Here is a 16786-nt window from a genome sequence, read left to right as displayed (position 1 = left end):
TAATTTCTAACATCTACATGAACACTAGTTCCCAACAAATATACTCTCTTGTAATAAAAAATAAATGCAAACTTAGCAAAATAAATTGTTTTTGTCCTTGGGTCATACTTCTGAGCAAGCACTTGCATCAACTCAACATTGACATATACATTAGGTACAACCAACTTCCCAAAATTCAATTTCCACAGGTTGGAACTTATAAATTCTCTTATAATGATATATAAACATATCATATCCTCTTTCTGGGGTCTATTTATCCCCTGAGTGTCTCGTTTATCTTCCAGTTTGTCAACTCTGGGGTTCAATTGCACAATTTCTTTTGACTTTAGTCCAGAGCTAGGCATTTGATCAATCAAATCTTGTGGAATGCTACCAAATTTCTTCGTCCTTTTAGACTTGGGCTCCTTATAAGTACCTTCCATGCTACCAAATTTTTTACAAAACAGGTAATAATGCAGACTACAACTTCAAGGAATCACCTTAACAAAACAAAACCCTCAGATGCACCCTACTGATTCAATTGAACATAGAATATACCAATTTGGGTTAGGCACTTACTTCACAATGACAATTCACCTCATAAAACCTTGAAATGTTGTATTCCTTCACTGCAATACATACCTATAAAACCTAGTTTTTCTCTTTTGATGACAAAAAGTTTTGTGCAACAAAATTATAATCAAAATTGAAATTACAATTATTCAAAGGCTATGAATAAAAGTTCACTCATGCAAACAATATTGTAATTAGTATAGCCATTAATGCCTTCAAATCTCCACCATTGATTTATGAATCAACGGCCATCAACATTAATTTGAATTGTCTCTTTGATGTGACATTCTTTATAAAATATTGTCAATATGTCGAAGAGACCAAGAAACAATTCTCTTCGATGAGCCACATTCAGCTCACTTGACACCAACCGGCCCCCCTATCATGTTGTGTTGAAGAGACATGAAAATTGTCTTATCAAATATTCTTTTGTCTCTTCAATGAAATCCCCAATTGGTACCTCCCCTATTTCACATCTATTTAGATTGAAGAGACCTAAAATTACTCACTTCATTACTCAAAAGTCACTTCGATAATAATGTTCAATGCAACGACAAGACCCAAAGGAACTATCTTCAATATAGATTAGTCTCCTCAATGAAGATTATTTCTTTCTTGCTTCCTTTGTCAAACATCATCGTTGGGTTGAAGAGACTTTAAGATTATCACACCGATGAGTTTATGTCTCTTCAATAAAATTTCTCATTCACACATCTCTTCGCTGCACACCACTAAAAGATTGAGGAGACTTATGAAATCTTTCTCTGATGTCTCCAAGTCACATCAATGAAAGTGGGCCTTGGCTTCCCTTTGTCTTTACCCACAATTGATCAAAGAGACCCTAAAATAATCCCCTCAATATCACATTGTCACCTTGATACCTTTTGAGCCCACATTCATTCTCATCTCCAATCAACCATTGATCGAAAAGACACAAAGATAGTCACTTTGAATTTGCAAAGTCTCCTCAATGTGACATTCCTCCAATTTCAATGATCATTCCCTGGTCAAAGAGACCTACCAGATCTCTTCCCGATACATATAAGTCTCTTTGACATAGATTTAATCTCAACACCACCCTACTCATTGGTTTGTCAAAGGGGGTTGCAAAAGCTTTCTTCGATGAGACTCGGTCTTCCCGATGGACAACAACTTAACAAGATTTATTTTGCATGCGAAGATCAAAATGATGAACAAGATCTTTTGCTAAGACATAGGAGGGGTGAAGGGGTGAAGGGGTCATGAAAGATCAACGTGAAAGGGAAAATAAAAAAACTTAACCATGATTTGACTATTATACTAGGAAAGTATCATATGATGATCAATCACTATGAGTTTTCGATTGACACTGCCTTGGGGTTTAGGGTTTTGAAAGATGATAATCACAATTTTGCAATATATTTTTTGTAAGTTCCAACAGAAGGACCACCAGTCAAAGTAGTATAACCAATCTTAAAAATGTCCCATATTTCAAGCAGTGGAGAAATTAAATGATAGTCCATCCACGGCTTCTAAAAGGAATAATTTATGCCATCAAACTTTGGTACTTTGTAACTATTGTCATACACCAACCCGAACTTTCCTCAAGCAATTAAGCTTTTCTTAGAGGAACTTTTCACTGATGCCAATTGTTGAACATACCACAAGACTGAGGGGGGGGGGAGTGAATCAATCACAAATCCTCAAATCTTATTCAATCACAAACATTTATTAATTGTCTTTAATCAGCCAAGCTTCAATGAGAGATGAAACAATAAACACCAAACACATGAACACCAAATTTTTACGTGGAAACCCCAATATGGGAAAAACCATAGTGAGAATCACACTCAAAATATCGATAATTGATTACAATGTTTTAGGCACAAGGCCTAGGAAACTCAATGCTAGTAATTTGGACTTAATGGCTAAGGCACACAACCTTAGGGCAAGATACAATGGACTTGTAGTATTGAGATTGCACAATCTGTCAGAAGGACTCATTGTTTTCCAGTAGGCACAAAGAACAAATGAATTGAGCTGGGTAGGATCTCCTAATCAATACACCACAAACTGATATTCATACTTCTACTTCCACACATATACTTCTAAATCATCCTCAATCAATCCACACCACAATTCACACATTTGCACATCTATTTACATCAACTTATTCACTAAAGCAATCAATTAGGTTGGCCACAAACATAATAAACATAAATTACACAAAGTCGGCCACCATGAGCAACTGCGCTAAATGCGGTCCACTCCAAGAGATAAATTGGACCCAAATACATCACAACATGTCTTCCTAAGTTAATTCCAACGAACCGCACACACCGACACATCTTCCAAAGTCGATATTAAACATAACGTGTAAATAAACAATAAAGTATCCAGTCGACCCAAAAATATTATCCAATGCAAATTAGCTTAATGTGGATCTCCACACACTACAGTAAGACCCATAACAACATTTTAATGCAACTTCCAATGCATATCCAAACCAAATAGTATGATCCAAATAGATAAACCGAGTCAGTCAAAGACCAACACAACAAACATCATCGAACAACGGAACAACATAACTTCACTTGTGAAGCAAACCAACACTCGAATTCTGAACTAAAACACTCCATTAACAGTATGAACATGTCCTCCAAACTACAACACTTGAATCAACTTGCGGAGCATTCTCCAGACTAGTCCTGATAGACAACCTCACTATTAGCAAACTGCAACCAACTTCAACACCTAAATAGTTGAGGGCTTGAAAACATAATAGTGCAACATCTACATAACATAGACATTAAATCCAGAACCACAAGCCACTAACTACAAAAGCGAATAAATGCAGAGCATCCTCCCATAAAGACTAAAAATACTCTTTCTTGCATATTTCAGCTTCCACTACTATCACCTTCTAGAAACATCACATACTCACTCAATATCACCACCAGACATCATAACATCTGAACACTCATTTCCGTATCATCCATACCAAACAATAATCAAATTGACAACAATGACCACAACTACACCGAATAGCTACAAATTCCTCTTCGCCTTTGTCATCAATACACACAAGTGTGCCATCAATGACAACACCATGCAAACTGCAAACAATCTCCAATGACAACAAGTTTGACATCAATACAACACAAACTCATGTTTCCAACAATAATGTCCTCATAAAGATATCATTCTCTAGCATATGAATCAATTAGGAGTGACAACCCAGATAGGGAATCAATGGGGAATACTTGGAAAGATGACAATATTTAACAAAGGTTTTTGATAAGCTGGTAAAGAAAAAATGCATAAATGGATTAAATATTTCATTGGAAGAAGAATTAGTATATTTTGAAGACTAGGTGTGCCATGAAGGATAGATAGAGAAAATTTAATAGGTTTGCTAGTCAAAAAAGAGAATTGGTGATTTCTCAAAGAACCTAGTATATTCAAATTTTATTCCACTTCAAAACTTACAAAATTTGCCTCCTTAATAGACTAAAAGGTAAAACCCTTACAAAAGAGGAATGGACACTCTTGGAAGGCAATACAAAGAAACAAGCTCTTCTTGTGATTCAATTTTTTTTGGACAAAATTATTATTTTCTCGATGGAGCAATTACAACACTTCCAAGACTGCCAAATCAATCTCACAAAGGTTGTAATGGTTTCAAAACTACCCAAGTGATAACAAAATCAAAAGTTTTCACAACAATTTCATAACCACCCTTAATATAACCAGCATTTTATCAAAACTTGGTGAAATGCAACATTTTGGAATATTTAAATGAGGGGAAAAGACAAATTAGATATCATAGGATAAACATACACATGCAATGGGGACTAAAGGGACTTGTCCAAGATGTTGGAGCTAATCATCACATTCTATGACATGATGGAATTTTAAATAATGTATGTTGGGTTAAATATAGCCACCACTATATAAAAAGGTTAGGTTATTGTTGATCGTGCATTGAATGAGAACCTAGATCCTATATACTAGCTAAAGGGTAGGGGTTGAGGGTCTCAAGCCCCAATAATCAACCCCCCTCACCTAAGGAGCCCTATGCAAGCACATAACTCAAGCTTAGAAACCGCATAGTATGTGCACAAATGAGTTGCAAGGGGTAACCTAACTATTGAGGGTGAGAGTTGAACCCCTACTTAGTAGAGTTGTCATTTCTTGATTTGCATACAACCAATACTACACCAAAAGCCTAAGCTATCAGTGAGAATATAGCGATGAACATGAATTATATCTTGGGGGGTGGCCCAAGGGTAAGGATTAAGGGCTCCAAGCCCAAACAATTAGCCCACCTCACCCAAGTGGCCTTATGTAGGCACACAACTCAACCCAAGAGGCCACATTGCATGCACACAAACAAACTGTAAGGGTGAGACTTACTTCTAAGGGAGAGAATCAAACCCATTACTAAAGATGAGAGCAAAACACCTCCCCATTAAAGTCACCATTTGTTGGGTCGCATACGACCACCACTATACCAAAAGTTGTCAATGAATGTGCATTGAATGAACACAACCTAGATCCTAGGTACCAACACAAAAGTAGGGTTTGAGGGCTCTGAGCCATAACAATATCAATCATCATCAAACTTAAAATATGATCTACAAAATTTCAAGTTTTTACAAATTCACAGGTACAATTTTTATACGAATACTTTTAAATTCAAATATAATCTAACCTCAAATTGATCGCTTTCCAGCTAGTCAATACTTAGTAACTGAGACATGAAATTTTCAAATTTGTGCACTACAATATTGTGTAAAAGGACTAACCTCAAGTTCTTTTTTTATAACAAGACTCACCAATGAATTATTTCATGACATTACCCCTTCAGCATTGCATTATCATAGTATCAACATCAACATTGATAAGAAAGATATACACATTTACATGATTGCTTGAAATATCTTCAAACTAATTCAAATTATTGAATTGATTTCAAAACATTGACTATTAAAACAATTTCAAATACACATTCAAAAATTTGACTATGGAACTGATTTCAAAAGTTTGATCAAGGCATTAAGAGGCGAGCAAATTGCTTTCCATAAATTACACAACCACCCCTCTCAATTTCTATTAGCAACAACTTATTTAGATATTTATTCTAAGAAAAATTAATAATTAAGTTATTTCTATAAAAGATCAGTTACCCAAAACACTAAAACAAACAACCAAACAAAAAAGCAAATCAAAAAAATATTTGTCAAAAATAATTTTTAACATAAAATAAAACTCATCCACCTTGTTTTATGTTCTGTTTTATTTCTAACATAAAACAAAACTTGGTTTACACGTAATTATCTCACACGAATAATTTCTGAAAGAGTTGACAAAACAGTAAACATGTCATATAATTTTCTACATCAGATCTTAATGCTAAACATCCACCCTCCTTTATTAAATTTCATGCTTATTTATAAACATGTTTCATGGTTGTCTCTATCTCGGCTCATTAGTTTAAAGTTATTTATTTATCATTGTTGATTGCCTCTTTTTACTTTCCTTGCAACTGTAATGAGCCGAGCGGATCTCAAAACACAGATACATTGTGAAGCATAACTGACAATCAACTACCCATAATGAAAATTTTGCACTTATTTCGATTTTGACCTTATTTGTCATGCAATTCGTTGCTATTTCGATTAGTCTCGTGTGATGGTATGAAAAATAAATACCCACTGAAATTTTTCCAGCCCATCAGTTGTTCGTCGATCAGAATGTAATCAAATGTTCTTGTATGAATGTACCAGACGACTTTAGTAGGTCTATAAGTCATAATCGCGCTAGATACTTCTCATAAGAGCTAATTGAGGAATTACGAAATTTAACCTCAAACATATTAAATCCACCACCGAATCCCCTCATCAATAGTTAACATTATCCATAAATGGAACAGATCTTGTAGCATATTCGGTAATATTAAAAAAAGCCAACAAGCACCGAGATTCTCGTGTATCACACTAAATAATTTTTATAAGAGCCCATTGAAGAATTACGTAGTTTAAGCTCAAATGGATTAAATTGTTCCACTCAATCCTACCGTCGATAGTTAAAGTTATCCACAAACGAAACAGATATTTCTAACACATTGGGTGATCCGAGAATAAAAAGGCAACAGCACCGGGATTCATCTATTCCAGGATTCTTTCTGCAAACACATAAGAGCAAACATATCTAGCAAAATGAACGACAAAGATGCTCTATTGAAATGCGAAATGGTTTTAGCATAGATTCTAATATAGTCGTTCAATAATCAACTGAAAAATCACTAGAAGTGGATGTCCTTGCAACCTCCCCCAAATTGGAGATTCTTGGGCTAAATAAATTTACTTCACCAAACCTTGGGCTTAAACCATTGAGAGGACTTTCTCTTCTGGGGCTATACATTTGTTGTAGCTCACTGATTTGTGGGCTGACAGTTCGTTTGGGTTCAGGAGCTAGTGGACTCATTCCGTGCTTCACTTCACCAGAATGTGCACGCTCACGTGAAGTTTGTATATGTGAACTGAAAAGGTGTTTTGCTTCACCTGGCTCACTTGAACTCGGTATTTGTGCACTATAAGTATATTTAACCTCACCGCGGCTTCGAGTAATTATCTCGTCAAAAATCTCACTATCATCTGCCTTTGCACCCCTTGATCCTTGGCTGAACCCAGTTAGTTCATTTTCCTGCAAAGCAACAAATAACTCGGTAACTTTCAGTTTGATCTAGATTATGCATAACATGCCTACCAGCGTCCAATGACAATGGTACTCACTGCTATGTTATATGTTGATCCTGGGGCCTCCTCATACTCTGCTGCATCCAATTCTTGAAGATGTGCTTCCTTGAAAAGTTTGGGGAAAACATATTGCCTTACAGGAACTAAGAGCATTATAAGCAGTGGGAAAAGAACGCCAGCAATGGGAATCCATGTAACACCAAAGCAAGCCAGCAAATAACACGTCTGGAAGATGGTAAAAATAGCAATCATTTTGAAAGGCACTGTTTCAACAAATGAAGCATGGTTGTGTTGAAGTACTCTGTAACCAAAATAAAACATAAGAAAATCAGCTCTCCAAATTACATTTGAATATTAAGACATGGTGATTCTAAAAGCAAGAGGTCTGCAAAATAACTTTTGAAAATGAAACAGATCTATGACTTCAGATTGTGGCATGATTGTCCATACTTGTATCTTCGACTTGGTGCAGTAAGGAGTAAGAGTATTCTTTCCCAGAATTGGTTGCCAGGTAAACTTTCTATAGCCATGAATGCAAAGTAACCCCAAAGCACTGAAGTAGGAATCATTTTAAGAAGGGGCATAGCAGCAACACAACCACCTACCATCATGGCTTGCAACAAATTACTCAAACGCTGCTCCTTGACCTCAACAGGAAGTAGTTCATCAACATCCTTCTCTGGATCGAAAATTGATTCATCAACTAGGGCATCTAGGTTTCCAATACTTGAAGCTAACTGAAGAGTTGTCTGTTGAAATTCCTTTAGAGCCTACACAAAAGTAGAAAGGTGTCCAGACCTGAATGAGAAAAATTAAAGTCAAAATTTCAGTTACGAACTATGAAAAGTAGCTACAAGATATTCACATCCAGTTTACCAGGGCTGAAGGTGGCTGATAAACCAATGGAGTTTGCATTTGTTGATAAGTTTCTTGCATCCTGCCGTACAATTGTCTTAAGCTTGAATTTTGTTTGATGCTTTTCTTGGCTGTCTTCACCAACCTATTACGGACCAACTATAATAAAAGTAGCTTAATAATTATCAAATGGCACAACTCTCCTCATGCTTACATCTTCAGAAATAAAATCCGAGATTTCTAATTTAGCAGTACCTGGTGCTTCAAAGTAATTAAACATTTTGTATGCATTGGAGATTGAGGAATAACACCATTTGAAGGAGGTATACCAAGAAGACCACACATAATAACCTGCAATAAAACATCATTCTCAGGATTCCGGTGATCCCATACCAAAATGGCCTAGAAATGCCAGTCAGCACTGTGAAAAATTGCTAGAGCTTTCAAAATGTATTCAACGAAAATCCATGTAATTTTTCATACCAAGAATCCCAACAAAAGCAGATCATAATGGAAGGATGATGGTTTTCTCAAATTGAATTCCTTTTGCTGAGCAAGCTGAGATGCCACACTATGGTCAAAATAATAAAGTACAGCAATCATAGTTGCCGGAATGAATGCACCAATAATGTATAACAATGGAACATCCAGCATTTCCTACAGGAAGTAAAAAAGCTCATCAAAGATTAAAATAGAGTGCAGTTGCTTCACAGTTCTAATAGGCGTGCAAAAATATGGAGGTATTAAATACTCTCTAGACACAACATAAAATGGAAGATTTCCATGCCTTAGTTTATTAATCAAGTGTTGTAAATAAATTGCACCTATAAAGAAAGTATCTGCCCAATGTTGTCTCCCATTGATTAGTCCTGCCATCCATAAGAAAAACAATGTTTACCTTAATTACTGTCCAATTGTCATAAGCACCAGCTGACCATGGATTTGGACTAAACAAACGCCTAGGAATACCATTAGGAACATGAGCTGAAGGTATATACGATATCCCAGTCCAAACAATTACCATCAAAGGAACTCCATAATCAGCAATGCCACCTCGTAGCCAACCTGGAAGCATTAAAGATTTCAAGCCTCCTATGAAAAAAAAACAGATAAATATAGAATGCATTCAGAATTGCCATGAATGACAAATAGATGCTATCCACAACAGCAATACCCTACAATAATTCAATAGAAGTTTGGACCAAAGCATATTTCTAGCAAATAATTTTCACAATAAAATTCTTCAAAAGGATCTGTGTTTCTCAGTGCAGACATGATCCCTGATAAAAAAGGGCAAGTACTATCTCAAATAGATCCAGATTAAGTAATAAGAACTTCCTAAAAATAAAAAATATATTTAATCTTTGTTACACATTCCTGTGGCAATAAGAAGCCTTAAATGCTTATATATCTTGCACTACACTTATTTGGATTCGAAAAAGACATTATTGATCACAAGGAAGTGGCACAGGAAAAATGAAATTAAAACAGGTTAACTAAACATCTAATAGAGGATTACTATATATATTTTTCCTACAATGCATACCTGTCCCAAAACGCCATGACCTTCCTTTGCGACTCTTCATTCCACTTAACAGAAGCCCAAATGATAGAACCAATGCAAACATTCCATTTCCAAAGCGCCAAGAAGGAGTAAACTGTTCAAGTGTTGGATTACTCCTCTTTGGAATGTGAAATTCATCCACAACACCCTATAGCAGATTATTCAATACAAATCTTTTGTTACTCTCAAACCAAATTTTAGAACCGTAACCTAATTTAAGACATTATTTTGAACTTGTACAAAAGTCATAATTTTATATTTTAAAGTAATTTTGTAATTCTTGCCATCACTGGTTAAACTGAAAAAATATTTCATCAGAATCTACTAACTTTTAGAAAAGGGAAAAACCTACATTTCCTATCTAGGACAGCCATCTTACATTTCTTAGGTCAGTCTTATCCATGGTCACTAGGAAACATGGGGTATCAATCGGGGATGCCATTCTCAAATCAGGATATAGAGGTACTTGTATAAGGGTACGGCTCTCTGTGTGTGCACTAGTAGGTGTGGGTGCTGGTGGAGTGAAATTGTGCGTGTGAGTAAATGAGTGTGCAAGTGTGTGGAGTTTGCACATGCTAGTGTGTGGATCTGCATGTGAAATATCCTAAACAAATAATTTTCAGATTTCTATGCAACTTGAAAAATAAGCCCAGATAGCAAGCACAAAACTCTTACACAACAGTAAGGAATAAACTGCATTCCCTCAGTTAACAGCAATCAACATAGTATTGGAACAATTTATTGAGTAATTAAGTAAATAATTTCTGACCTGTAACATACACCCTTATACCTCCCTTTTTTTGTGTTAGTTTGTAATGTTTGAATCATGTTTTTGCAAATGTTTGTGATGATGAATTTCAATGTCTTTTCATAACAATAGATTGCAGCAAAATAGAAGAGAATACATTAATTTAAACTCAGTAAAACTTGAACATTACATAGGAAATACACTGCTGAAAATTCCATATTTTTCTGCAAGCTTAAATATTCACTTTTTCAATAAAATACTGACAAACTAGTTCATAAAATAACCCCTATTATCTAAATTCTACATACCCAGAAAATGCAGCAATACTATGGTTTGGGCTGCTCACAAAATTTACCCGAACAACACTCTAAAAGATTGAAAATCTGCAAATCACTGTAGCAATGTTACTGTAGCAAAGTTACTGCAGTGGTACTGTAGAAAGTTCTCTCTTTTTTTATTTTTGGCTGCCACCAATGTCCTCAAAATCTGCTCTTACAATCTTCTACAAAATCTGCCCTAAGTGCTCAGAAATCAGACTGCAGATATCAACTCAATGATCCTCCTGACTATATCTTGCAACAGGGAAGAGAATGTCTTTCATGAGGGATTTCATCCTAACAAACCCTTGAAAAATTATCCCAGCAATATACCCACAAATTCTCCAATCAAGCATGCTCAAAATGAACTCTTAAGAATCTTTTATAACTTTCCTAGGAGAGCTCACACACTTCTCCAGCCAATGTGGGATAAATAGATATACTTTTCTTTTTAATATTCAAGTCTCCAAGTACTTTTAGTGTAAGGGAACTTTTAATTTTTAAATAACTTTTACCTTCACTTAAGTTCCCACATTAATAAAGTTAAATATTTAATTTAACTTTATAACTTAACTTTATTGTTAAATAAATTAATAAACGCAAATGATTATTAAAATCTTCAGTCAAAATCAACACTATCATCAAAAGGATATTATTCATGAGTTCACTATCGATCCAAACCTGGTCTAGCTGACTTACTATAAATAGTAAGTATCTCAAAAACACATCAAAACACGTCAGAATTACCTGCAACTAAAATTGCCTAGGCCGAATATCCTCAAGATCCCTTGAATGTCCTAGTTATAGGCTAATAACAACATCATATATCGTGTACTAGAAAAGGGACATTATAGTCCACCCTTCCCAAAATTGCTTGTCCTCAAGCAATTTCATCTCTAGATGCTGCAAGATCTACTCATTTTCTCATGTGGCATCCTCAACTAGTAGATTCTTCCATTTGACCAAATATTCCTTAATTGTCCTCCTCCGCAGTGTCCTCTCCCTAGTGTCAACGATTGCCTCTAGAACCAATATCAATTTTCCCTCTTCATCCAGAGGTGGTAACTCTGCTGAAGGAACTACATTATGACCCAAAGCCTTCTTGAGTCTGGGGACATGAAACACATTATGTACCTTGTTGATGGTTGGCAACTCTAGCTCATAGGCCACCTCTCCAATGTGCTATGTGACTCAGAATGGTTCATAGAATCGTGGCTTGAGTTTCTCAGTACCACTTTTCTTCAATGTAGACTGTCGGTAAGGTTGGAGTCTCCAATAAACCATATCACCAATCTCAGAGTTGTGGTCAACCTTGTGTTGATCAACATATAACTTCTGTTGGTTTTGCGACTGTTGGATGTTCTCCTTCAATGCCCTCAAGATGTCCTAACTCTCCTAAAATAAATCTTTTGCCTTGGGTACCCTATTATCCCTGAAAAGTATACCCATGAAGTTTCAAGCTTCATACCCATACAGCGCCATGAAGGGAGTCATCCTAATGGTCATGTGGTAGGTGGTATTGTAGTAATACTCACCCAAATGCAACCATCTAACCCAAACCTTTTGCTGCCCTAACACAATTCTACAAGTAACCTTCCACCCATTTATTCACTATCTATGTCTGTCCATCAGTCTGTGGGTGGTAACTAGTGCTAGGGGTGAGCTCGATACCACTCAACTTGAAAAGTTCCTACCAAAATAGACTCAATAACTTGATGTCCCTGTCACTCACGATATTCTTGGGCAACCCATGTAACCTAAACACCTCCTTGAAGAATAAATCAGCCACTTGGGCTGCTATATAGGTGGCTGCTATAGCGAACAAGTGTGCAAGTTTTGTTAACCTATCAACCACCACATAGATGCAGTCCTTACCCTGAACCCTGGGCAATCCTATAATGAAATCCATCAATATACTCTCCCACTTTTGATCTAGAATCGGTAAGGACTGAAGTAAGCCGACTGGAAAGGTATGCTCATTCTTATTTCGCTGGCAAATTGGACACTCCCTAACATATCTCAGGACTTCATTCTTGAGTCCCTTCCAAGAGAACCTCTCCCGGATCTGTCTGTAGGTCTTGAAGAAACCCGAACGACCAGCCAACGGTGCATCATGAAATGTCCTCAGAATTATCATCTTCAATTGTGAAGAAGGCACTAAGTAGATTTTGTCCTTGTAGTAAATTAGGTCATCAATCACTACATACCTGTCATCCCGAGTAGTGCCCTCTATTAACCCTGCTACCCACGGATCCTTAGCATACTCTACCGTAATCATATCTCTCCAATCAACTAATATCTCAACTAAGGAACAAATCTATGGCCTTCGTGAAAGTGCATTAGCCACTACATTTTTCTTCCCTTTGACATATACAATGTCAAAGTCATAGGCCTGTAGCTTAGTGATCCATTATCATTGAGATCCCTCTGGCTCATGAAGTACTTATTGTTGTTATGATCTGTCTTAATTACAAATCTGCCTCCTACCAGATAAGATTTGGATTTGGCCAACACATGCATGATGGCCAACATCTCTCGATCATAGATGGAGTAGCTCTTCTCCACCCCTCTCAATTTCCTGCTCTCAAATGCTATGGGATGTTTCTCCTGCATAGTACGACACCAATCCCTTCACCTGAAGCATCACACTGCAACTCGAATGGTTTGGTGAAATCAAGAAGTGCCAAATCTGGACAGGAAGACATCACCTGTTTGAAGTGTTTGAAACACCTCTAAGCTGATTCAAACCATTCAAATACCCCCTTCTTCATTAGGTATATAAGTGGAGCTGTCATTTGTGAAAAACCCTTCACAAACCTCTTCTAAAAACCACATAATCCAAAGAAGCCCTTGAGTTGAGTGAGATTAGTAGGTGTTGGCCATTCAATGATGGCTTTAATCTTCTCTAGGTCCACTCTCACCCCATCTACACTAATAATGTAGCCAAGGTAAACAAGCTTTGTCATGCCAAATTCACACTTCGATTCCTTGGCAAACAATGACTCACTCTCCAAAATACTTAGAACCTCCTCCAAGTGTTGCAGGTGCTCCTCCTAGGTTCTGCTAAATACCAAGATGTCATCAAAGAAGATTAACACAAACTTCCTCAACTGCCTCCTAAACACCTGGTTCATGCAACTTTGAAATGTAGCAGAGGCATTGGTAAGCCCAAATGGCATTACCAAGAACTCGAAGTGGCTGTAATGGCATCTGAATGATGTCTTATCTACATCCTCTTCTCTCAGCCTGATCTGATGGTACCCAGACCTCGGGTCTATCTTAAAGAAATAATAGGCCCCATGCAACTCATCTATCAACTCATCTATCTGGGGTACAGGGTGTTCTTAATAGTCTTTTTGTTCAACACCATGTAGTCGATGCACATCCGCATCATCCCATCTTTCTTCTTCACTAGTACAAGTATTGATGCAAAGGGACTCTTACTTGGTCTGATATGACCCATCTCCAATAACTCCTTATTCGCTTTCTCAATCTCATCCTTATGTTTTTTCAGATGCCTCTATGGTGTGCTAATCCCCTTCCTCCAATTCTATTACGTGTTCAATACCCCTATCAAACACCTTAGTGTGTCTGGATATTACCTTTTGTATGTCTGGATGATAATTCTTAGTTTACTGCTCCGTGACAGTAGGCATGATGAGACACTCTGTTGCCCACTCCATCTCATCATGCCTGAACAACAGTTCCATTCTCCTAAGTGAAACTACTCTGAGTCCACCATCCAACAATCCTCTGAGTACCACTTTCTGTCCCTGATGCTCAAACCTCATCTCCAATTTCTCCAAGTTAAAAGTGAACTCAACTAAAGATTTCATCCATGTCATGCCTAGAATTACATCATAATCACCCATGTCAACAACATAGAAGTTACCTACCATATCATAGTCATCCATCCGCATATGGAGATTAGGAATCATACGAGTACTAAGTAGCTTATGTCCGCAAGCTACCATCACCTTGAACCCCTCATGTTCTTCCGTTTGTCCCTCTCTCTTAACAAAGCTCTCCTCAATGAAATTATGAGTGGCTCTTGTGTCTATCAGTGAGACTACTCGCTGCCCCTATATCACACCCCCCTCACTTTGAAAGTTATTGTCGGCTCAGTACTAGTAAGTCATGCAATGGTCTTATCCTCTCCAGACTCCTCTTTTGATGTATTTTCTTCATCATTGCTTTATGAATCAGATTGTTGTTCTGACTTCTTTGAGGCTGATTCTTTAGCAGAAAAATACTCAATTTGTTTTGCCTTCACTTTAACAGTACACTTATGTGAAGGGTCCCATGGTTCTCTGCAGTGAAAACAAAGTTTCTTCCTCCTAAGCTCATTCAACTGGTCACTGTCAAATCTGCCCAAATCATTTCAAGGTGGGTGAGAATCATTTTGGTTATGCTTCTTGTCCTTGTCTTTTTTCTGTGGGTAACCCTTTCAGGGAACCTTGCTCCTAGAAATTGAAGCCTTCCGTAGCCTTCTTAATGGCTTCTTGCAACGTAGGTGGGTTGAGAGCCTTATTCCATCCTCTCAACGGATCGGCTAGACCATCCATAAACAACACCATGAGCCTCCTTTGTGAAATGTCAGTAATTAACACTCGAGCCTCTAAAATTTTGAAATGTAAGTCTCCAATGGAACCCATTGTTTCAGCTGAGCTAGTTCTTTGAAGTGCAATTTTGGGTCTTTTTTGTCAAACCTCTCTATCAATCTCTCAGTAAACTCCAGATAAGAGGTAATTTGGTCATGCCCCATAGTAACCATGTCATGGTGCCACCACTCATGTGCAATGCCATCAAGGTGTATAACCGTGTATTTGATAGCCTCTTCTTCTGGCATAGAGTTAAGCTGAAGATATGTGTCCACCTTTTGAACCCAAGCTCATGTTGTGATCTTCCTTGAAGCATCAAAATATGGTAGAGTTAGCTTCCCTACTTTCTTTTGTAATTTTAAATTTTGATTCCTATCTCCAGCACGAGGTATATGTCTCATCCTCACATCAATGTAATCCCGCAAGGATATAGCTCCCTGGAACTCACGTCCTCCACTCTCCCAATCTCTTCTAAACTAATCTTGTAAATCGGTGATTTGAGGCTCATTCACAGGTTGTGCTAGTGCCCTAGGTGGAAAGGTAGGTAGAAGAGGTCTAGAGCTCACCGTTCTAGCAGGTTGAGCTAAAGTTGTCGTCCACATTTCCTCCTCCGTTACCCCCATTTCCATTTTATCCACCATTTTGTCCATTATTACCTCCATTGTTTCCACCCAAATTTGCATTAATATTAATACCCAATTGCCTAGCCATCGCCTGTAACATCAGGTCCATCCGCTGCTTTGAATCCTGTTCTCTCTGCTCTGCCTATCACTGCCTCTGTATTAAAGTATCCATCATATTGAAAAACCTCTCCTCACCTGGATCCCTTCTCTCACCCATATTGTCAATGTTTTGTTCTCTTGTAACTCTTGGTTCTTCTAGACCTGTATTTAATATTGCTCTATTTCTTCATGTGTTGTAATGGTGGATGAAAGGTTGCTGGTCAGATCCAGACATATCACTGTTTGTTCATTTTGAACCCTTCAAGATGGCAAGATTTTCTGCTTTGATACCACTGTAACATACACCCTTATACCTCCCATTTTTTGTGTGTTTGTAATATTTGAATCATGTTTTTGCAAATGTTTGTGATGATGAATTTCAATGTTTTTTTCATAACAATAGATTGTAGCAAAATAGAAGATATTGCATTAATTTAAACTCAGTAAAATTTGAACATTACATAGGAAATACACAACTAAAAATTCCAGATTTTTCTGCAAGCTTAAATTTTCACTTTTTCAATAAAATACTAACAACTTAATTCATAAAATAACCCCTATTGTCTAAATTCTACATATCCAGAAAGTCCAGCAATACTTTGGTTTGGGTTGCTCACAAAATTCACCCGAACAACACTCTAGAAGACTAAAAATATGCAAATCACTATAGCAATGTTACTGCAGCAG

General features: G+C 37.0%; 1 protein-coding gene across 1 annotated transcript; it reads right to left on the bottom strand.

The window, feature by feature from the left end:
• Window positions 1–6663: 6663 nt before the first annotated feature.
• LOC131071571 (probable boron transporter 2) lies at window positions 6664–16027 on the bottom strand. Its single transcript, XM_058007457.1, has 9 exons — window positions 15944–16027; window positions 9694–9859; window positions 9046–9212; window positions 8631–8804; window positions 8403–8498; window positions 8169–8306; window positions 7743–8062; window positions 7329–7593; window positions 6664–7239 (listed from the first exon to the last, which is right to left on the bottom strand). The coding sequence occupies exons 1-9, from the start codon at window positions 16025–16027 to the stop codon at window positions 6817–6819; spliced, it is 1833 nt and encodes a 610-aa protein (XP_057863440.1). The 3' UTR covers window positions 6664–6816.
• Window positions 16028–16786: the final 759 nt, after the last annotated feature.

This window comes from Cryptomeria japonica, chromosome 11, assembly GCF_030272615.1.
Source record: "Cryptomeria japonica chromosome 11, Sugi_1.0, whole genome shotgun sequence".
Lineage (NCBI taxonomy): Eukaryota > Viridiplantae > Streptophyta > Pinopsida > Cupressales > Cupressaceae > Cryptomeria > Cryptomeria japonica.
Note: the sequence above shows the minus strand (reverse complement) of the source record. Positions and strands in the feature narration are given on the sequence as shown.